We start from the raw sequence: 24,612 nt of genomic DNA, 5'->3' as shown, positions 1-24,612 counted from the left end.
TCAAAAGTGAATTTGTATCCACCACCACCACCCTGGCATTACACCTTCATGTCATCTTGTAGATAGGGACATGTGTGTCACATGTGGATGATGACTACTGTGTATTTTCATTTGAACACATCCTGTTCGTTTCACAAATCCTTGTGACTTCTCAGAAACTCATTTTGATACAGTATGAATAGAAAAATGTGGCAAGCCGTCTAATTTAGTGAGTCTTATTCCAAATGTTTGGCTGGTGCTGCAGAGTCTGCGCCCTCCTTTACCTCAGCCGTGCTAACAGAGACTGACAGGCCCAATCAGTCATCGTAGAGTGTTGACAATGTGAGTTTGATTAGCTTGACTGTTAATGACTGTGGGAGCTCTCTCTCTCTCATACACACACACACACACACACACACACACACACACACATAGGTTTCTGTCACTTAAGAGAACATGCGCTGTATTACAAGCGTTTGCCCCTGTCCAAACCATGCAATTTATAGACTGGCCTTAATCTACACCTAGTCCAATCCAAAAACAAGTTGTAGCTCCAAAAATGTGATGTGATTGTGGGGAGTGTTATTGTACATTTTAGGCACCACTAATTTCTTAAGCTTGCAGTGTGTGGCTATTGTGGCTTTGGTAGTTTGTTGGTTGAGTGTGGGGAAAACTTTGGGATGGTTCTTTTCAATCTTTTCAAGGCTTTTCAATTTATAATTTCTTCAAACCAGTAAAATCAGAATTTATAAAATCATTAGAAAGACATAAGCATTTATGTGTTGTTGTTTTTCCAAGTGATCTCAAACTTCTCGCTGTGCATGTTGAAGCTTAGAATGACTCACATCCTGCATCAAAATGAGGGCACGAAATTTTTTCCAAACGTATCCTGGGAATGCAGCCTGCATGCCAATACCTACTACATTAAGTAATTTGAATGGTTTAGACACATGCCATGGATTTCTTTTTATTTTCTGGATTTGCCAAAAGCTCATGCAGCCTGGAGATATCTGGTGACCAGAGACCTGCTGCAGTCCAGCGTAAGACTGATGCCAGCGGGGCTGAGGCGGTGTCAGGGGCCTGAGGAGGACATGTGGGCTCTCAGGGAGGACGCTAAAACCTTCTAAAACGCCTTAGAGATTACTACACCTGCTGTGGGGCCTCTGTGGTTTGAGTAAAATTAGATTTATTCATCTTTTCCATATAATAACTTCTGGATAATGGGCTGGGAAAGTAACATTACACAGAGAAAGTATGATGGAGATGCAGAGTAGACACGTACAGATTAGGACGGGGCAACTTTGGTTATTGTGAGAACTTGGACCTGCGTCTTTCATCACCCAGATACCATACCTCAAGGTCAGTCATATGGTCATATGGAGTAGCAGTAACGTTGAAGAGAGATGATTTATACAGCTCTTGCACAATTTCTTTCTTTTTTTTTTTTGTTATACAGGCGACTGGTTAATTATTACACAAATCCCACATGATCAATATGACCATTTCATGGTTTGTAGTTTAATTTGCAGTAGCCAAAAGCGTATTTATTCTATTATCTTATTTTAGTCATTCAAAGTTTTCCAATGCTTTTATGGCATCAGTGAGAAGTGGAATTAAATTAGCTTTTAGGGTTTTGCTAAAAAATGTTCAGCTAACCTTGAATCTGACCATTTCTGTTTACTCTCCCAAAACCACTGTACCGACTGTGCGCACATTAGCTCTGTAAGCCCGGCAGCGCACACACTTTTTTAATGCACCTTCATATATAAGTTACCAACCCAGGCAGATTCACACACGCTTGTATTTTTCCACAGTCTTTGTGCGTAATCACTCCTGAATATACTGTAAGGGCTCTCAAACATGGAACAGACTCTTTAACACTCTGCGCTCACAGGTCACACTGTGTTGGGATAAAAAAAACAATTATTCCCGTCCTCTCAAGGTGCGAGCTCGGCTTTCTGAGGCACTGCATTAAAGGCCCCATGGCATGAAAAACGTGATTTTTGTTATTTTTTCGTGCTTGTGGAGGTCTCTGGGCCACATATATACTGTCCCATGCATCAAACTGGTCATAAACGGAGAAACACACACCGCCCATTTGTAGGAACATTCTATTTGAGACGAGCAGATAGCACTTCCTCCTTTCTGTGATGTCACACACAAGGTAACTCCGCCCACCATGACCAGTTGTTTTCTTTCAATTTTTATGAATGCAGCTTAGGTTTCAGTTACTTGCCTGTGATTGGCCCGACCACATGCCACTCAAAAACAGTGAGCCAATCAGAGGAGAGGTTCTCATTCTCTCTTTTGATTGGCCAAAGGACCTGTGCCTGCTCGAGCTCCAGAAAGAGGCAACAGAAAGGGGCAATATAAACATTATTAAGCAGATCACAGGTACTCAAAACCAATGATACATCTTGTTAGGGATATCAGCAGGTAAATAAACCCAGAGAAAAGTGCACAGCATGGGGCCTTTAAGTCAACAGCCATCAGACTGTATAATGCTACCTGTTCAAACAGCTCCAGTATGGGGAGTGTTGAAGCACCTGCTCTACCCGGGCCACCTGCCGTTCACGTGCCTAATTTACCTATTTATATGCATTATTCTTTCCTGTATATGTTTCTATAGATTCTCTATACTGTATATCAGCCATTTTCAAATGGCTGATATACAGTATAGAGAGTTGGGGTCGCGAGATTATTTCTGGGGGTCGCCAAATCATTTTGGAAAAATATAAATATGCAAAATTAATTAATTAATTAATTCATGTAGCGTAAAAGGACAACGAGCGGTTGGTCTCAAATATGCATGGGGGGGGGGGGGGGGGGGGGGGCAGCAGTGCATGTTAAATTGGGGGTTGCGACTCAAAAAGGTTGAGAACTGTCTTGTTCTGTACTGTGTAATATAAGTTGAGCCAACACACAACGTGCTGCTAACCACTTTTTTTATTCACCACTTCGGGAACACACAGCAGTCTACATCCCTGTCGCGATATTTTTTTTCCCCAGCATGGCCACGCCAAGACCCGCCTTACTCTGCCTCTGATTGGCTGACCTCTGCAAGGCTAGCCTACCTGCATCTTACCCTAACCTTAACCACTCCCTTCTTCATACCTAAACCTAGAGCACTGGAAAAGAGAGTAACGACACCACCATTGACTCCCGTGGTAAGGGTTTTGCGCCCCAAGTGGCAGGATATGGGTATTGCAAAAGCGCCCAGAAAACCCATTCACTCCAATGTGTGTGTGTTGCCCACTTGCTTGTAAATTGATGAAAATGGCCGTGTTTTTGTTTTTAGGTGTCTTGGTCATATCAAATTATACTTATAATTTGTTTATTACACAATGTAGATTGAAACATTAATGTAGACAACTGTATTTTTTTTTACAATGCAGAGATGTCAGTTCTTGGGCGCTTTTGCAATACCCATATTCCGCCATCAGGAGGCCATTCCATTGGACCAATGCGTGTCGTTACCATAGACTGTAAAAAGAATGGACGTAGCACCTGTGACGTCACCCATTGGTTTGGGGGAGTCTGTTTTGTGCCTCTACTACGGGGATTTGAACTGCCCCATCTTGGATTTCAGGTGGAGTCTACTTGCCATATTTGGAGAGGTGCGGCGGTTAGCTGGCTGAGAACCCACCCACTGAACTCGAAGCAACCAATTAACAGCCGGTAAACTGTCTGTGAACCTGTCACTCAACGTAATTTATGCACAAATTTGAAGCCTAAACAATACTAAAACGGTTGTGGTACAAAAAAATTCACCCCCCCCCACAGTGTTCACGGAGGTGGAAACTATTGGTAGAGACCAAAAAAATAATGTGTACCAGGCTGTGAATATGTTTTTTAAAGCTGTAAAGTCGGCTATTTTAACATGGGACTCAATTGGAGTTGCTCCCTTCTGGTCCCAGCCCCCAGAGGCCAGACGGGAACTGCAGCTTTTTGAATGCGGAAGTGGTCTTCACTTGGACAACCCACAACTCCCCCCTTGGTCGTTACTCTCTTTTCCAGTGCTCTACCTAAACCCAACCGGCAGAGTAGAGGGCATCGTGATAAGCCAATCAGAGGCCGAGTAAGGCGGGTCTTGGTGTGGCCATACTGGGAAAAAAAATTCTGCATCCCTGTCTGCAGTAAACTGGGAAGTAAACACACACATGTCACATGTGCCAATCACATTCATGTATACTTCAGGGACCGGTCAGAAATCGTATTACCTGAGAATATTACATCCCCCTTCTTTTAAGAAAAATATGAAACACAGCATTCAAGAATAGCTTTTTTCTGTGCAATAAACCCTTGCTGAAACATGTTGAAATTAAGTATGTGAGTGAGTCAATTTCACTTACAGTGTGCACTCCTTTATTTTGCTTTGAGCGGCATACTTTAGCAAAATGATTTTATTTGCTGCATATTTTGCACTGTTTACCTTTTGCCGGACAGCTGTCCTTTGCTCCATGAGGCTTGTTTCCGCAGTAGCCACAAGTTTTATGACGCTCTCTGTCCCCAACAGGTCTGTAGGTGCTCTCCATATTTCCTGTTGCCTTGTCGCGCTTTCCAAGCTGTCTTCCTTGAATAGTGGCGACCGATAGCATGGACAGTCTGCTCCTGCAGGCCGCTGTTGCTGCTAGCTATAATCTTGAGCTGTGCTTGGGCCATATCATGAGACCTGACAATGTCTATAGCTTTATCCAACGTCAAGTCGGAACCGACATGCAGTAGCTTTTCTCTTACTTTAGGTAAATGGATCCCAAACACGACGCAGTCTCTCACCATTTCCTCGTTGTTTGTGTAGCCGATGTCATATCTGGCCCTCTGTGTTGTGTTTCTCACGGCCTGCCCTAGGTGGGGTTCGAACCCTAGTCTCCTGGCAGGTGACGATGCTAACCGCTTCGCCAAGAGGTTGACAACCGCTTGGCAAGTTGGTTAGCACGTCTTTTATGGGTGATTTGCATAATTACAGTCCTTCACAAGCAGTCTAAAATCCGTCAAAAACTGTTCAAATGGCTCATTAGCTCCTTGGACTTTTTCGTGGAATTTATAACGAGCAAATATGATGTTTGACTTTGGCATGACGTATGCTTCATAGCACTCATAGGCGTTATATTTTTCAGTAACGAAAAAGTAATTAATTACTTTTCCCATCGTTACAACGCCGTTGCGGTTACTGAGTCTCTGTTACTTCAGGGACCGGTCGGAAATCGTATTACCTGAGAATATTACAAGAACCACTGCTGTATATGACACTGAAATAAAATGATGCCAGTCATTGGTACAGTATTTTGGCTGTTTTCAGCTGCTGTCCGTCCATTTGTCATGAAGATGTGGCAACATAGTAAGCAGCACAATTTTGTCAAAATGTCACTGTGGTTCATGACAACATTGTCTTCAACATAAAACCCACATTTCCTTGAAATTGGCAGATTAGCCGTGTTTCCACTGCAGGAGTTCCTGGTAAAGGGAGGGGGTAGGAACTTCTACAGGAACCGTCCTCTCACTCGGCCCTCTCAGTGGTCGTGTTTCCACTGCAGAGTCGGACCCCGCGGCGACGTCATGAGTTGGATCGCCGCTTAATCGCTGTGCGTGTGTGTTTTTTTTTTTTTTTTTTTTAAACTTTTCACAGCATTGTTTTGTGGCGTGATGGATCCCCAGTGTGTCGAGGTGCGCTGATATTTTCATTTCGCCGCGATGACTCAAACCCCCTCTGAATCTCCTCGGTGCTGTAGACTGCATCAATGTCTGCACCTCATCGTCGCTCCATTTGTCGTACATCTTCCTGCTGTTTTCTTGTTGTTTACAGCGGTGTCTGCTAGGCTAATGCCCCTTCTGCTCCCCCTTTTAAAAATGCCGGTTGTTTTGGTGCTGTCTAGTGGCGTCAGAGCCTGCTCTAGCTTTAGCCAATCAGTGCCGGGTTAACCTCGAGCCCCACCCAGGAGCTTTTCAGGGCCGAACGGAGTACCTACCCTGGAGTAGGTACTCCGTTGGCCCCCGTAAAAGTTCCTGTAAACGGCCCTGTGGGGGAGGTTCCTGCAGTGGAAACACGCACCAACGGGGCTGGCCCCGTAAAATTACCCCCAAGTTCCTGCAGTGGAAACATGGCTATTGTTCATGGGTTCAGAGAGGCCAAAATATTTGAACACAATAGCCGTGTTTCCACTGCAGGAGTTGCTGGTAAAGGGAGGGGGTAGGAACTTCTACAGGAACCGTCCTCTCACTCGGCCCTCTCGGTGGCCGTGTCTCCACTGCAGAGTCGGACCCCGCGGTGACGTCACAAGTTTTGATCGCCGCTTAATCGCTGTGCGACAGTTTCGACCGTGACGTCACCCAGGCAGGTCACAAACAAAAATCATAACAACAACGGAGAAGAAGGATGGAAGGAGCTGAGGTGGTAGCCGCGTTTCTGGTTTGTGTGTTTGTGCACATGGCGGCTGATTGTAATCCTGCTTGAGTTTTTTTTTTTTTTTTTTTTTTTTTTCACGGCATTGTTTTGCGGCGTGATGGATCCCCAGTGTGTCGAAGTGCGCTGATATTTTAATTTCGCCGCGATGACTCAAACCCCCTCTGAATCTCCTCGGTGCTGTAGACTACAATCAATGTCTGCACCTCGTCGTCGGTCCATTTGTGTACATCTTCCTGCTGTTTTCTTGTTGTTTACAGCGGTGTCTTCTAGGCTAATGCTCCCCTTCTGCTCCCCCTTTTAAAAATGCCGGTTGTTTTGGTGCTTTCTGGTAGCGTCAGAGCCTGCTCTAGCTTTAGCCAATCAGTGCCGGGTTAACCTCGAGCCCCACCCAGGAGCTTTTCAGGGCCGAACGGAGTACCTACCCTGGAGTAGGTACTCCGTTGGCCCCCGTAAAAGTTCCTGTAAATGGCCCTGTGGGGGAGGTTCCTGCAGTGGAAACACGCACCAACGGGGCTGGCCCCATAAAATTACCCCGAAGTTCCTGCAGTGGAAACGCGCCTTATCTGAAACCACTAGGCAGATTGGCATCGTATTCACTTTCACAACACATTTAAGCTCCAAGATGAACAGTGAATGTGTACAGTTTTTAGACTGCTACAATATCAGCTTTCTGTTTGATTTTCATTTACACTTAGGCCTACATGACAAAATCCAGTGTCCTGTCATACGAAGGAAGGAGACCCAGTTCAACAACAACAAAGCCAAACAACTTGTCTAAATAAGGCCCAGTCATCCAGCGCTCATGGCAAAGTGACAGTGTTCAGTTGTTGCAGGTTTTTTCTGTGTCACTTCCACTGGGCAATGGACTCTTGAGGACACCGGCTCTCTCATGTCCTTTAAACTGAAGTTGTGTTTCTCTGTCTGAACCTTTGCCGTCTACATAAACTGTGAGGGAAAAGTGTAATAACATCTCTCCCTGGTTGTGTAAGGGTCCGGACTATTTCTAAGTTTTGACACCCGTGAAGTGAAGTGGGCTTTTCACTCTTTGCTCCCTCCTCATGACCAGCTGCTGACTGAGGACAATTTCTGTGTTTTCTTAATCTCTCTTTGGAGTGGTGACAAACGATTTAAGTCATTTGTTACAGAGACTCTGAAATGGCTCAAACGTGGCACATGCTTCAATTTGAAAACACACACTCACAATGACAGGCGAGCACACATACAGTGACACACACACACACACACACTCGAACTGCACATTCTGAATCCGTCAGCAAAATGCATTCACGTTTAGGTATTTTGCTGAAGTGCTGACATGAACGAAAATATTGTGCCTCCCAATTCCGGCAACATGCCTTGAAAATCAAGCAGAAAATGCTTAACCTGCTGAAATATGCAGCTGCCAGGAGACGTGACCCCCCCCCCCCCCCCCCCCCCCCCCCCCCCCCCCCAAAAAAAAAGACTACAAATTCAAGTACTCTCCATTAGGATCCCTGCACCTCACAACAAGGTATGCAATTATGTTAGCTGCAGTGAAGTATATAAAGTGGTGGTGGTGTTACCCACTGTGTGTTGTGTATAGAAAAGGCTTTAGCCCCTATAAAAGGGTTCTTACATCTAGAATGGATGGCGACTTGACAGCATGCTGCAACAGCATTGTTTTTGTATCACAGTTAGACAGTAAGACCTTTTGTTAGGTTTTACATGTTTTACTTTTTATACCATTTATATTTTAGGTTATCTAAGATGCTGGCCGATCTGAATTTACCTCCTATGGATTAATAAAGTATTTTATATTCTATTCTAATAATGTGATAGTATGATCATCAGACCATCTTTTAGCGCTTTGGATTTGAGTGAGGACATTTTTCTTTTTCAAATGTTATTCTGCAAATTAATGCAGTTACTTGATGAGCTAATGCTCTGCTTTAAAGTAGTGGTTAATAAACAATACAGTGCTACAGGAATGAGTCTTAAAACCAGGAAGTCAGTGGTAAAATCACACTGGCTTGTTGCTAATCTCCGGATTGGCCTACAAATATATATTTTTCAAAAAGGAAGCACACTCATAAGCCAACTCAAAAAAAAAGATGCCTGTAACTATTATCCCCTAGAATACGAGATCAACTTTTCTTCTTCTTCTTCTTCGAACTATGAGATCTCTTCAAACTGCACTCCCCTATCTCTGTGATAAAACTACAGATGCTAAAATGTATAGCCCTGATAAACACAACGTATCCTGCAGCTCTTGTCTCAGATGGCACTAATGTATGATCCTTCAAATTCACCTCAGCAGGCAGCCAGCCAGCTTCATTGCAGCTCAGAAAGGGGCATTGATACAGAAAGCTGCTAATTACTAAGTTCATGAGGCGGATAAAGCCGCACACAGACTTTAAATATCAATAAGTATGTGCTGCACATCTGCTGACTGCTGCTCAGCAGGCCTGATTGCACTCCGGCTTATCTCAATTCAAGCAGATGGTGGCAGTTTGTTTTAAGTGTGCTTGATACAGACACGCATAAAGCAGTGGAAGGGCAGAGGGTTGATAAAGGAAACAAACACACAACACAACAAACAGTGCTCTGTCTGAGCAGCTCTGATAGAGTATTTATTCTCATTTCCCTGCAGATCAGCTTTACCTTTCACTGTTTGTTTGTCCCTTTACAAACGCTACAAAACATTCAGAATCACAAAGTGTTCATTCTGAATACGTCACGTGCATTAAATTTGATTTGTTAAACCTGTTTTCAAAAGACATCCTCTTGGCATAAACATGATATGGAAATGAATGATCATAGTGACAGTAACTCAAACGTTGCTTCACCAGAACATACCAAGGATATTACTTTCTCTAGTGTAGCAGACAGAGCTGGTTTTTATACGTTAAACTGAAAAGACTTTAAGCTACAGTATAACTGGTGCCTTTTGGAAACTGGCAGCCTCCTGTAGTGAGTGAGACAGCATTAACCTACACTTGGTCTGTTGTTTTGTTCCAGCAGCGTAGCAGAAAAGACAGTGAAAACAAGATGAATTCTCAATCTCTTTATAATATTTAGTTAAATGTGTGTGGATAATGGAGCTGCTGCTGCTGCTGCTGCTGCTGCTGCTTGTGTCCTTTGCAGAGTAACAACAGTTTCCTGTGATTTTTCCTCAACCAGAGGACACCAGTCCTGGATCTCACATTGAACAAATTCAATAGAAGTTTACAGACCCCAGGGTGAAAATGGGGCCCAACACACTCCAGTTGAAAGTAGGACAGATTACCGTGGGGAGCCTGATCTGGACTGGATGGTGCCCTGCAGGTAGAAATTCTCACGAAGCCTCTGGCTCTGCCAGCTGCGACTGTGTGAGTTTAAATACACAGTGACGGCCAGCGGGAGAATTTGCCTGTTGGCCGCCAATCGTGGCCTAAATGTACCTTGTCACAATAAAGATGATTTATTTAAAGACCACACAGTGTAAGGCGGGGGTAGCATTTTCAGCCATCATGGAAATTAGACCCTCACTCTCCACCTTTTTGTTTCCAGTGGAGAGACCTTAGTGGAGCTGTCAATGGCAGTTTTAATGGATGCTAATTCATCCACCAGAGCACATCATAAATGCCTAGCTCTCTGCTTGTTGTGTAAGCAATGAATGGCATCATCATTGCTGCAAAAGCAGCAGTGCACTAACCACTTCTGTTTTATGACTCAGAAAAACTGTGAGCTTCATGCCATTGTGGAGTGGAAAACACACCATTCAGTTTTCATTATTTGACATTGGTGTTTTGCAAGCCTTGTCAACAGAGGCTGCATTTTTTAGTATTTAAATTCCACATTCCTCAATGCTTAATCCTTCCTATTTGATTAAACCATTTGTTATGACTGAGTGCTATACTGCAAATAGAAAGATTAGTGTTAGTTAAAGATAGAGTGAGTAGGATTTTCTGATCTGCACCATATACACTGAATGGCTTTTTGTTATGTATCAAAAAGTAGAAAAGCAGCATCAGCAGTGTGTGATGTAGATGGTGATGTGGTTGTCATAACAGTATTTTAAGAGTTTGATGGCATTTTAATCAATGTAATATCTTATTCTAGACACAGTATGCTATCAGTCATAGTAACACAACATACATGTTTACGTCCGCCACCAAAACTACACACTACTCGAGATGCAGCCAAAATAGAAGCATCTGCTCCTAGGCCTACTCCCCGTCCCTGTTGGCGAGGGGCAAATATGAGCAACTTGCAGTGTTTGCAGCGGGATCCCCTGACTGCAAACACCGTGGACCTGGCAGTCCCCGTCAGAATTGGCCTTGTAAATGCTAGGTCGCTAGTGAATAAAACATTTATTATAAAAGATTTCTTCATGTCCCAGAGGTTGGACTTTCTCTGCATAACTGAGACTTGGTTGAGTCCTGGTGATACAAGTGCTTTTTCCGAACTCCTACCACACGACTGCTGTTTCTTTAACACCCCACGGGCGTCGGGTCGGGGAGGAGGAATAGCCACGGTTTTTAAGAATGGTTTTAAATGCAGACAGTTGTTTTTTACCACCTCCTTCCCCAGCTTTGAACTAAGCGCTTTTGAGCTTGGCAGCTCTCCTACTGTGTTGTGCGTGGTGGTCTATCGGCCCCCTAAATACAATAAGGATTTTATAAACGACCTCTCTGATTTTTTAACAGAAGTAATGCCAAAATATGACCACATGCTCATTCTAGGGGATTTTAATATCCATGTTTGCTGTCTTGGTGAACCTATGGCAATGGAGTTTGTAAACCTTATTGACTCTTTTAATTGTGTTCAGTTTGTGTCTGGTCCCACACATGAACGTGGACACACACTCGACCTTGTCCTTACATATGGCCTGCCTGTTCAGAATTTAGAGATCTGTGATACAACGTTCTCAGACCATATGCCTGTTCTGTTTGACATCACTCTCCCTAACAATTCAATGAAACCCCATGCTGCAGCTCAGCGCTGTCGTATCTTAAACCCTTCCACTGCTGCTAATTTCTCCACTGCTTTCAATAACTGTGTTTTTCCAGAGTCTATGTGTAATTCTACTGATGGCCTCAATGCTTGGTTTCACTCAACTTGCCAATCAATTCTAGATTCCGTAGCACCGTTAAAAACCAAGCAGCCTAAGGCCAAACGTGAGCCTTGGTTAAATGAAGTCACTCGTGCCGCCAGACGCGAGTGTCGAAAAGCGGAACGAAAATGGAAAAGAGATAAAATGCAAGTGTCCCTTCAAATTCTAAAAGACCGCTGGCGACATTACCAGAAAATAGTGAGAGATGCCAAAAGAAATCATTTCTCAAATATCATTCTTTCAAATTATAACAAGCCCCAAGTATTATTTAAAATCATTGACTCAGTCCTTAACCCCACGCAGACCGCAGGTATGGAACCATCTCCTGCCACTTGTGAAACCTTTTTAGACTTCTTCACTGGAAAAGTCTCCTCATCCAGAGCGTCAATTACTCCTCCTGCCCATGATCCCTCCATCTTGGTCCCCTGCTCTGCTATTTTTAATGAGTTCGAACCTGTTACTATGTCCCTCCTACAGGAGATTGTTGGCCACCTGAAACCCTCCGGGTCTCCAAGTGATGCGGTCCCTCCTAGACTCTTTAAAGAGGTCTTTCCCTCTGTAGGTCCATCTGTCCTCACGCTTATAAACAGTAGCCTGTACTCTGCAGTTTTCCCGAAACAGTTTAAACATGCAGTGGTCCAGCCTCTGATTAAGAAACCAGCCTTGGACCCCACAATCCCTGCAAACTTCAGGCCTATTTCTAAGCTGCCATTTCTTTCAAAAATCCTTGAGAAGATAGTGTATAGTCAATTAATGGCCTTTCTGGAAGAACACAATATTCTCGAAACATTCCAATCTGGTTTTAAAAATCTCCACAGTACAGAATCAGCCCTACTGAGAGTTTTTAACGATATATTTTTAGCTACCGACTCTGGGGACAGTGTGATTCTTTTACTTTTAGATTTAACGGCAGCATTTGATACAGTGGACCACAAAATTTTAATCTCTCGTTTAGAACACTGGGTGGGTATTAGGGGCTCAGCATTAGAGTGGTTCCGATCATACTTAGCAGACCGAACTTTCTGTGTCAACATTGGTGATTTTATGTCTTCCTGTGCGCCCCTCCCATGTGGGGTACCACAAGGTTCGGTCCTAGGCCCTCTTCTGTTTTCACTATACCTGCTCCCACTGGGGTCCATCCTACGCAAACATGGCATATCCTTCCACTGCTATGCAGATGATTGCCAGATTTACCTGCCCCTCAAAAAGAATAATGCATCTTCTCTGAAACCACTTTTTAAATGTCTTAATGACCTAAAGGCCTGGATGGCACTCAACTTTTTAAATTTTAACGAAAATAAAACTGAGGTGATGGTTTTTAATGGCACTGCTGGGACTCCATCCATTGATCTAGGTTCACTGGCCCAATACTCAAAACCTACTATCAAAAACCTTGGGATAAAAATGGATCCTGGGCTAAACCTTGACAGTCAGATCACAGCAGTTGTGAAGTCAAGTTTCTTCCAACTGAGGCAGTTGGCTAAAATAAAACATGTTCTCTCAAGGCAGCACCTAGAGATGACCATCCACGCTTTTATAACTAGTCGGCTTGACTATTGTAATGCCTTATATGTAGGGGTTAGCGCATCCGCCATCACCCGTCTTCAGATGGTACAAAATGCTGCTGCACGCCTTTTAAGCGGCATAAATAAACGTGAGCATATTACCCCCATTTTAACTGCACTACACTGGCTGCCCATTCGTTTTAGGATTAATTTTAAAATTATTTTATTTGTTTTTAAGTCTCTTAATGGCTTTGCCCCACCATACCTTTCTGAGCTGTTAGAACCTTACGCCCCTACACGCCCCCTCAGGTCAGCTGACCAGCTGCTCCTGAAAGTCCCGAAAATGACCACCAAACTTAAAGGGGACCGCGCTTTTTCAGTTGTGGCACCAAAGTTATGGAACGACCTGCCTCTTGATACCAGACAAGCTCCATCGCTGCATGTTTTTAAAAAGCGCCTCAAAACTCACCTGTTCTCCATAGCCTTTGACCCCATTTTTAACTGATGTCTTTTATTCTGCTGTCGGTTATTTATTGTTTGACTCACCTATGCGCTATGTTTTAATTGTTTATTTGTTTTGTATAGTGTTATTTTAAATGCACTTTATTTTATTCTTTATTATTTTCTGTTGTGTTTTATGTACTTTTTGTGTCTTATGCCAATTGTATATTTTGTGTGTGATTTTGTACAGCACTTTGGTCCACTGGGTTTTTAAAGTGCTTTATAAATAAAGTTGGTATGGTATGGTATGTGCCTGAAATACTCTCTGTAATAAAATCTCTTATTATTATATATTATTTACAGCTGTGGGTTGTAAAATATAATGAGATTTGATTAGAGGCTCTTTGTAAAGTGCTAATATAAACCATCTCAACAGGCCGTTAAAATGGCACCTTGGGCCTATATTCAGATTTATGATGTGTTAAGGACCTGATGTCAACACCAGATATTATATAAATACATTTCCACATGTGTTTCTCTAAATTGAGGAGACAAAAAAGGAGCAATGTTGTTAATCACTATAGGTTAAACAAGATGTTATATAGCTACTGTTCATTTGTCCCATTTGGAGGTTACAAAAAAGGCAAATGAATAAATATAATAAACCTTGACTTGATTGAAGAGGGAATAAAAGAGGAACTGGAGGTCAAGGTGATTCAGTCCTTTTGGCTTATGGAGGCCAAACTGAGCTTGGTTTGAGAATTAAAGCTTGAATAATGTCTATAATAGTATGAACATTTTCCCATAGGAGTAAAATAATCTGCACTCTCCTGAAGTTTCCCTTCTGTATTTTGACTTGCTATAGAATGGCCTCCACCACACCAGACCGTCTTAGTCACTCTGCTCCCACCCTTAATTCAGTCAGTCTCCGTTATCGTGTATTGTTGCAAAACCATTTCCCATCATATCCTGTGAAATGAAGAAAAAGCACTAATTCAGATGTTAATGTTACAAAACATTAACGCCACACAGAGGAGGCTCATCATGGGAGGCTGGTAGGTGTCAGAAATGAGAGCATGCCTCCACACCACCGCGATTCAGGCTGAAGACAGAGAGAGAGAGAGAGAGCCTGCTGGTTCAGACAGATGATCCTAGGAAACGCATTCACCATGAAACGAGCCAAAGCAGCCTATCCTCCGATTCGCAGCTATGAAAGCCCCCCCCCCTTTTTTTTCCACACTTCATGGAAAGATGCCATTTCTCTCCCTCTGCGATTGCTGTGATGTTGAGTCACCCAGAGACTAATCCTGAGAATAATAGAGATTAAGCTTTTCCCCCAGTTTTTTCTAAGGTGCTATAATTTCTCCAGCTCATAATCTTTTATCCCTTCTCAATAAGGGAAGGTTGGTTGCTGTGACCTACACCCCCAGCCTCCATGAAAGAAGCTATCTTCCTGTATGGAAAAAGAAAGTGGATACAGATTAGAGAGTGGGAACTGGCTCATTTTAATGTGTGGAATATGAATAATACTCACAGTGTGGAGAGAAATCAGAAGTGACACAAGCGCAACTCTCTGTTTAGACTGTTTTCTGTTTGATGAGAGCAAATGTAATGCATTTAAACAGCGTGTTTGTGTGCCACTCTAACCTGAATAGTTATCATGTTGTGCAGTTAACTAGCTTATACCTGCTCTCCACAGCCTGGAAAGATTTTATTGAAATCAGTTGGTACAGGTTATCCTTAAGTCAGTGGGAGCTAGTCCTGGATGCAGTCAGTCAGCGTTAAGGCTAACACTAGCGTCTTTTTGAAAGTTTTACACTCCTTATCCCAAAGAGTTTATTATTCTAACATTAGAAGTTGACATCACATTATTTTACTTACAGTAAGACATCATGATAATACACATTAATCTAATAAACTGGTCAGTGCCAGGTGACCGCCGTCTGGTGAGGATGCTCATTGCATTCATTTAGTTCAGTGTTTTTCAACTTTGGGGTCGGGACCCCACGTGCCACCTGGAATTCAAATGGGGTCACCTGAAATGTCTAGTAATTGAAAAAAAAATACTGATTAAAATGTTTTGTTAACTGATTACTATTATTTTTAAAATTATGATTAAAAACACCACAGACAATCTTAAACAACTGTATTCTATACTTTCACTTTCTCAAATATAAATCGAGTTCAAATAAAATGCAGCATTTAAAAATATCTGAGCTGGCACATCTTGATTGACAGCTGTGATCACGTGACTGCACATGATCGTGGCGGGGTTGTCAGAAATTTGTGATGTCAAAATGGGCTCGGGAGCCAAAAAGGGTTGGGAATCAGTGATTTAGTTGTAGGCTCATGCTGTTAGCACATGTAGCCATCACAGTTTAAAACATTTGATGCATTTTGCCACTATTAAGGTAATACCGAAAAGAACAGAAAGACCCGGATAACCCCTCCTCATATAGACCTTTATCAATTCAAAATATAGAGGGATTATACGCCTACGTCACTGACGTTCTACTGCGCATGTCGCCTGCAGAAAGAGAGCAGCAAGAGCCGTGATCAGGTCTTTTTGTGCTGTTAGTTGCACTAATTGTTTTGATAAAAATAACAAAACGCGCAAATTTTACAGAATACCGTCAACTCGCACCCCTTTCAAGGCAAACGAGAGAGAAAATAGTACATTGGCGATTCATTTCGAGCAATATAACGTGTTAGACACGTTGGTTTGAATGGTGATAAAGCTAAATATGCCCACAGGCACAGCTGTAACGTTATAACTGCAGCCAATGAGTTGTGAAATGTTTACTACGACAGTGACTGAAGACGAGGTCACATACTAATGGCAAGCAAGCTGAGATTAATTCATGTTAAGATACTCAGTCATGCAGGTATCGTTACAGTTGGGGTCAGGATGCAGTTGTTCCAGACTTTAGACAGGTCCGTCTCTTCCCTCTCTGACCAGGCAGCAGCTCAGTCCTCACAGACACTGAGTTTTGTAATCGTGTATTTTCCTGAACATGATTGTGTGTTAAATAGCTGTAGGTAACGTTAGGGATGCACAGTGTTGTTTTTACCGATGACCGACGCCGTGCTGTCAGAGTCTATTGCTTGTCCCGTGGCTGAGTTGCCGTTGCCGCGGTACAAACTCCATCCTCCATCCTGACGGTTTTTTGGGGTTTTTTTTCCTGCCGTTATGTATAAAACACACACTACATCAGTAGGTGATAAACTGTTGTAGTAGGCTGACAACATCACTAGCTAACACCACTTTGACTACACTAGATCCATAGAGGTAACCATGACAACCGGTTCTTTCTGCAGTCAGGTTGCGCACGCATCCTGACTTGTTGGTAAACATATAATCCCTCTATAGATTCTAAAATATTGGCCAATATTTTGGCAGTAAGACTTAAAGCAGAAGTGAGTGATATATTTGTGTTAATATAAGTCTTAAATAGTTGTATCTTCCGACAGCAATCACTTACATAGAGTGTTTGGACTGAAACACGGGTCTCTCAGTCACTCTGCTCTGCTCTGAGCCGAAGAGAAAACATTTATCGTATCCTACAGTTTTTATCCAATGAGGAGAGAGAACGGCATGCAGGGCTGTGTGTGCAGCCAAGGGACGCCGTGAATGTGGCGACGTAGGGACGAGGACTGTTATGGTGCGTTCAAGGAAACTCGTATTTTTCCGACCGTGAAGTCGTACCAGTTCGATCTATAAATGATATAGCTCCTTGGCATTAAAATGGTAATGGATCCTAAACAGTGTATTCTTGGTATCGATCTTTTGTCTTTGTCTGCTCAAACTGTCAAATTGTTGAACATTATGTTGTATGCCGCACGCCTTTCAATTCTGCATGTTTGGCTTGAGGTGCACCCGCCTACATTAGCAATGTGGTATGAGAAGCTGTTATCAATTGTTCCTTATGAAAGGCTATCCCATGTGTTGCAAGGTACCTTAGATGAATTTGTTAAAGAGTGGACCCCCCTGAGTATGATTTTTGGTTGCGAGTGGCCATCAATAATAAGTATTGGTGTAAATTAAGATAATGCCCCCCGCCCCCCGGCCCCCACATCCACATTTCTTTTTTCTCTCTCTCTGTATGTCGTGCTTTGTGACAGCGGAAGGCTGTGAGTTTGTGTTATTTCTTTGATGAGCTTGTCTTGCTGTCGCAAAATGAAAATTAAAAAGAAAGTAAAAAAAAAAAAACATTTTAAAAGAAGTCAGTTGAGTGAGTCAGTTGAAAACAGCATAGGCTACAACATTTGTGCAGGGCAAGAACATGAAGCTTGACAGGATGCGTTCACGGACAGGGCCTCGGATTCATTATGGGGAAGTGGGGGGACGGTGGGAAAAGCTGCTCATATGGTGCATTTACCAAAAAGCCTCCACAGCCCTGAGGATGCACAATGAAGGGCCGCGCTCAGAGGAGCCAGTTGAGAACATTTACATCAGATTTCCACTGGCTGAGCCGGTTTCCCACACACATGAATGGATCAAATAATCAAACACAGTGTTACTGGACCAAACCAATCACTTTTAGAGCTCATCCTTTTCCAATAGATAGTGGATGGTTTAAATGTTTTTTTCGGATAGGCCTTAATTTGTATCAGGGACAATGTGCAAAATAACATTAGTCTCGAAATGAGAAGAGATGCCTACCGGATCCAGCTTACTAGCTACTTTCCATCCGTGGATGTAATGTGGATCACATGATGAATGCAGAGGTACCTACCTGGCGTAGCCACTGCATTGAAATGATTTTTGCTGCCATGGATGTACAAGGTATCATTTGAATGAAAATTGCTCATCTGGCTGGCACATAAAACAAAGAAAGTTTTCTATGGGAGAAAAAAAAGGTCTCAATCTTCTAGGCTCTGGGAAAATCTTACAAATGCAAAATATGCATATCGCCTAATAGAGGATCTTCACAAAAAGTAATTTAAAGTCTGGTGTAGCTTGTAAACAGTTTTTGAAATTGTGGTCTATTAGAAAAATGCTCTCTGGACTTACTGTAGATTTTAGATGGTTAACTTAATCTCTGAGTTGAATGTTTTTCCTTTCGGCTTGTGGATGCTCTAATCGAGTTCATGACTGTGAGCTGATGAAGTTTTAAAGTGATGAGTGACTATTTATAAAAACTAATCAAAGCCTGCTTGTTAACACATTCCTAGCATGGTTGGGTGAAACTAATATTACTACAGATTTAGCCAGTCTTCTTTTGACTGAAGCTTTAGTGACGCTTAAAGAATAGATATAAGTGGTAAGTTGAAAGGTACAGTCGTGTCAGACCCGGGGTCCTCTTGTCTCCAGATGTTGGATACATTTTCACAGACGATGTCAGTTTCCAGTTTGTTCAGAGCAAAATGCAGTTAATTAAACGTCTCGCCCTGATGTGTTTTGTGAATATGTGCGTAGGAGATTAATGAGATCAATTTCAGATTTGTGTAGAAGACGGAATCAATGTCCCCAAAAGTCATACTGACAGCAGATTAAGCACATCAGCCTAGTAGAGGGTAAAAAAAAAAAAAAACTCATCAGCCTGCAGATGTCTCTCAATGTCTCTCTCACTTTCATTTCTCGCTACTCTGTCGTTGGCTCTTGATTCAGTGTAACACAATTTCAATAGACTGTATTGGCATCAGTACATCAACAGTCCTGGTTGGGCGTTTAAATGAGAATGAAATTCATCAAAAACAAATTCAATCAGTGAACACATGTTACTTGTGTGTGTGTTTTTGCGTTTGTGTGTTTACCAGGGAGGTCTGAGCACATTACACATGCAGGATTAAATAAACAGTAATAATTATAATCACTGCTTCTCATTGCAAATGCTAATCTAAACACTTGTGGAGTAAACTGGAGTAGGTGTAAATTCTTTGAATAAACAGAATAAACTCTGCTAAAAAAGACAAGACAATAAATTATGAAATCTTCAATAATGTGGCTTTATTAAGCTAAAAAATTATTTGCTTTTAGTGCTGGCTGCCACCTATTTTAAAATGTTTTTATTCCTCAACTACAGAGGACTCTTTATTTTCATTCCTTTTCATATTCAGGCCTTTAGCATTTTTCTAAAGTGTTAGGATTTTCAGTGTTTGTTTGTTTGTTGAATTAAATTTATTTTAGTAGTTCATCTATTTGAGGCAGCGTTGTCTTGTTGGTGGACTGGAAATGAGCAGTAACACTCAGCCTCACAGAGCTGCTATAATGCGGCAGTAGACTTGTGTTTGATAATCCAAAATTCATTTCCATTTTTCACTTCCGTGTGAGGCATTGGATGCTTGGATTACTCTAACTGAGGTTTAAAAGAAATAATACCAAGCTTTTACATTTTTGTTACATTCACTGTCAGAAAAAAAGTACCTCGAGGCATTTTGTAGCTGTAGGCAATAGTAAAACAAGATGTGCTGTGGTGTGTTACACTGTTGCTGCTCTGCTGACTCTCTCCTGTAGTAAACACTGGCTCACCTGCATGTGAAGAATCAAACAAATCTCTCTGACATCTTATTGTGTTGTTGGTAAAATCACATTTAGCGCTGTCGATCAAACATCTTTGAGCATGTTTTGAATCTGAAAAGATTGTTGTTTCTTTTCACTTCCTTCCTCTCTGTTCTGTCTCTCTCCTCTGCTCAGGCTTCAACAACCATTTTGAATAAGGAACAAGATTAGTAAAAACATGCTGCTGCTCAAGGGCTTTCAAACCTGCCTCTTCCTCAGAGATAAAACATGAAATCCACAACATAAAAGCAGAAAATTTGAGGGAAAATTGTTCTCTTGTTGGTGAAGTCATAACATCAGTAATGATTCACTCTCTGTCCAGTGTTACACTTCATGGTATATTTTGCCACTATATGCTGCCACAGTCCTTCACTCTATATGTTTTGATAATTGCAATTTGTATGCAATGTTATTTGTTATCTTAATCCAAAAGAGATAACTTTTGAATATGACCCACATAGCCTTTCTCTCCTGAAGCCAGTTAGTGAATCATCTCTCTTTATCCTCCATCATCAGTTCATTTCATTCAGTTTTTCTATACTGGAGAAGCCACCTACCAGCCAGTTCTCCCTTCAGCCATTTCATCAACCTCCTCGTGACAATTTCCACCCAGCTCAGGCCAAACCTCCCTCCACCCTCTCCAGTCGCGCATTTTTAATCCATACCAAGTCTAACTCTGTCTTTCACTTGAATGACAAACTCCTGATATTACATTATATAAACACAGATGGCTGTTTTTAATGTAACATCCCTGACTTTGTTATATTTTACCTCAAGATATTCAAACCACAGCGAAAATGGTGTGTCGGCAGCAAAAAACTGAAAAATACTTAACTTTGAATTACGTTTTTCTTCTTTGAAGTCAGCTGCTCATAATTTAGACATTCAACAGACATGTACACATTCATGATTTTTACTGCAGCGTGCAGCCTTCCAGCTGTACGGGCACAACTGAAATGAATACGAAAAGTGGATTTTCAAGGCTTTCTTTGTCATTCAGGGAAATGTAGAATCACCTGCAGAAACAAAAGAAAAGGTAATTATATTAAACAGAGGAAAAGTCAGCACAGCCACAACCCATCAAATGAAAATACTGATGAAAACTATTACTACAGGTCTCATAAGTATTAACATCAGATAAATCATAGTGCTACAGCCTTAACTATAACTTCCTTATTAACAAAAGCACTCATAAATAAACAACTGCTGATATGCAACCGATTATAAATATAAGTCTGATTTAAAAAAGTCAGTGTGTGTTTAAAGTGAGGTAGCATGCACATATAAACCTGATCCAGAGCTATTATTTGATTATTACTTATTTTATTATTGTATTCTGACCTTTTACACTTAACCTCAGGACTTTCAGTGCAGGCATTACAGATATTCTCTAATCTCCATTGACGTACGTACGACAGTGCACATTTTAATGTGAGCACACTAATGTTTACTTTGGGTCTAGACAAAGGTCAGTGCCATGGCTGCTTTTTAAAGCATGAGTGGTCTGAAAGCATTCAGAGCAACCAAAATGATCTTTGCCGAGATGAGAGGTCATGTGAAGGACATTTTCAAAGTAAGATGTGATGGAGAAAATTGTTGTTAGGATTCATCAGAAGAAAAGAAAAAAAACATCTCAGAGGTAAAGTCATTTTTGCATGCAGTAGAAAATTGGTGCAAAAAGGAATAAATAAATACTGGTAAGGGTACCATCAACTCACCTCAACCCTCAGTGAAATTTCAGTCACTCTTCATCTGAGTGAGAAAATCGAACAACACAGTTACACACTGTGTAAGTGGTGCTGTGTTTGAAGGCCAGAGACATTTGTCAAGATAAACTATGGCCTTGTGAAGCAGGAAAAGGCCACACAAAGGCTCTCATCATTTATCTCCTGCTATTAGCAAAGAAATTAAAGCTTTTCTGAGTGAATCATTCGCTGTAGGAGCAAGTCTTCATTTCATATGTGCTGGAGTCTTCTTGTATTCATGTTTCTGTGTGAGCATGTGTGGCTTCGGTGGCTTTCCACAAAATATTTTTTAGCTTCTTTTGATTTAAGACAACTGAGGAAACAGTTGTCACATAGATGTGTTTATGTGCTTGTGATTGTCTTTGCTGTAGGTGCACTGTCCCAGAGTCAAGTCCACCCGCTCCTGGGCTCCCTGCCTCTGCCGGGCCGAGCCCTCCAGCCGCAGACCCACGCCCAGCTGGAGCATTTCCTGCCGCTCCGAGTCAATGGCTCCTCGCCGCTCAGCCTCTTCCCCAATTTCAACACGGTGAGATGCCACACACATCAGGAGGAGGCTACAGCGGGAAAATATCTCCAACCCCCAAACAGAAACGGAACATTTTTCTGTCTTAAGGCAATGCAAGGTTGAACTGAAGTCGGCAAATGTGTGTTAAAAGTAATATAAGTTCAAATCAACTAGAAGTCTCTTATGATGTCTTCAAAATCAGTGGCTGTCAACTTGATCAAAATGATGAGGCAGGAAATAGATCATAAAAAATAGTTTTCTGAAGAAAAAAAGAGTCAAACAGTCAAAGATAAACTGAGGGGGGAATATTAAACTGTGAAGCATGTGTTATATAAACAACTTTACTATTCTCGGTATGTGCACTTGGCAGTCATGTTGTTTAGGAAAATATTTCACGACTCCATTGGCAGAATCTCAATATTGCTCATCTCTGATCAGCGGTAAACATATGATCATGGCATCCCAAATATAACACTTCTCTGTATATATATGGTCTGGCTCTAAATGGTGAAGCAGCAGACACTCATAATCCAACACAGTCTCACTCCCAAGGCGTAATAAACGGACGTTTGGTCAGGGCCCTTTCGCGTTGTTTCCAGATGCTCAAGGTACCCCTCAGCGTGGGACCGGAACGCACAGGGATTTCAATTGATTTTAATGCAATCCCCTCCGCGGCGATATGTGACGCTCAGAGCAAGTGCTCCAGCCATCCATTCACTCCTATTCCGATCCGGCCGCGGTGCTGAAAGACGCCGTGAGCTCCCCTCCCATTGGATAACTGATCCTCGTACCATTTGCAGCTGAATTCGTATATTTATACAGCAATTTGGCCGCAAAAATAACATTTCAACATATTTTTATGACATTTCTAACGAGAAATGTGTGTTTTACTTTCAAAATCTATGTTGAACGAATTCAAATTATATTTTGTTTGGCAAATTGAATCTGTTAAAATGTGTACAATATGTTAATTCAGCTTTCTGGCCATAAAAACAACATTTCGGGATATCTGGCATTGTTTGAGGACATTTCTAGCGAGAAATGTATGTTTTACTCTCTAAATATATGTTGAATGAAAGCAGATTGTGTTTTATTTGTCCTGTAACAATATCACAGCTTGTGCTTGTGACTGTAGAGCCGCTTTGGGCGTCATGTTGCCATAACAACGGCCCGCAGAGACTCGTTCCGGAGTCAGAATCATGGTGCAGCTTCCTCATAATCTGATGACAGATTATGAGGAAGCTGCACGCTTTTCAAACCTGCTCAGCAATGTAAACTGCAACGTGACCTCATTTTAACCGACAGTATATTTATACGAAGGATTCAAACGATTTACAGGCCGGACCTATTTCTCCAGCCGACAGGCGGACAGCTTCCGCGTTGTTGCCGAGGATGTGACGTCATTGCAACGGCGCCACCATAGACTGCGACACTGCCATCTACGGCGTCTGGACGGAACTACAACAGTGTGTTTTGTTAGTCAGTTGTGATCATGAGGAGTGGAAATTAAGCCATGTTGATTTAATTCAACAACATGTGAATAAACAGTGAGGAATCAGAACAGTTAGACAGCTCTTTTTCAACAAAGTCCAAATAATTCAAGTAACTCAAGTCATATAGGCCTTTTTTTTTAAATTCCAGAAAACAACATTTCTCCCCCCTTCTCCCTCCTCCCGCCCAGGAACCTTAGTTTATAATATAGTGTAGAATGAACCCATCCACTGTAGTAATGTTTATGCACAACTGCACCACTTTAGCCAGCTCCTTTATTTCTGTTTTTACATTGGACAAACTGATTAAGGCTCCATTTTCAGGAGACACAGCTATTCTTTAATAACTTCCACATTCGTTGGGTTACGTTCAGAGGTTTATCAGGGCAGGGCCTAGGGTCATCCAGTGTTAGCAATTACAGACCCATCTGACCTTCACAGGGGTCACAGGTCAACTTTTCATGTGAAATTTGACGATATTTGCTATTATTTCAGGCATAAAACACCAATACTTGGAGCCGAGAAGCTGAAATGTTAGCTTCTAGTCCAGACCTTTGAGCAGATTGAGCGTGCCAAATATCAGGGCTGTGTTCCACTCAGAAGTGTCCAAAATGGCCAAAAAGCAGTGTTCATTTCTAATCCTTCATTGTGTACAAGACTAAATTCAACAGATAGTCTTTAATAACTTCCACATGCTTTGAGCTGGAAGTCTGAAAGTTTCAGGGTTTTGTCAGGGGCCTAGGGCCACCCATTATCTGCAATTTCAGACCAATCCCACATTCAGAAGGGGTCAAAGGTCAAGGTTTAGTGTGAAATTTGACGATTTTTGCTATCAATTCAGGCATAAAACACCAATACTTTGAGCTGGGAAGCTGAAATCTTTAGATTCTAGTCCAGACCTTGGAGCAGATTGAAGATCAGAGCTGTGCTCCACTCAGAAGTGTCCAAAATGGCCATGGTAAGTGTCA

General features: G+C 42.0%; 1 protein-coding gene across 1 annotated transcript in view; it reads left to right on the top strand.

The window, feature by feature from the left end:
• The window catches only part of LOC311002364 (zinc finger protein 385B-like), a gene marked incomplete at both ends in the record, with an annotated part of 57,106 nt that overhangs the window by 18,848 nt on the left and 13,646 nt on the right, over positions 1–24,612 (top strand). Inside the window, one exon of the mRNA XM_083993716.1 lies at positions 22,021–22,175. Within this exon, the coding sequence (XP_083849842.1) occupies positions 22,021–22,175 (155 nt within the window). The remainder of the gene's footprint in view (positions 1–22,020; positions 22,176–24,612) is intronic.

This window comes from Trachurus trachurus (assembly GCF_905171665.1).
Source record: "Trachurus trachurus genome assembly, chromosome: 19".
In the NCBI taxonomy this organism is placed as follows: Eukaryota; Metazoa; Chordata; class Actinopteri; order Carangiformes; family Carangidae; genus Trachurus; species Trachurus trachurus.
Note: the sequence above shows the minus strand (reverse complement) of the source record. Positions and strands in the feature narration are given on the sequence as shown.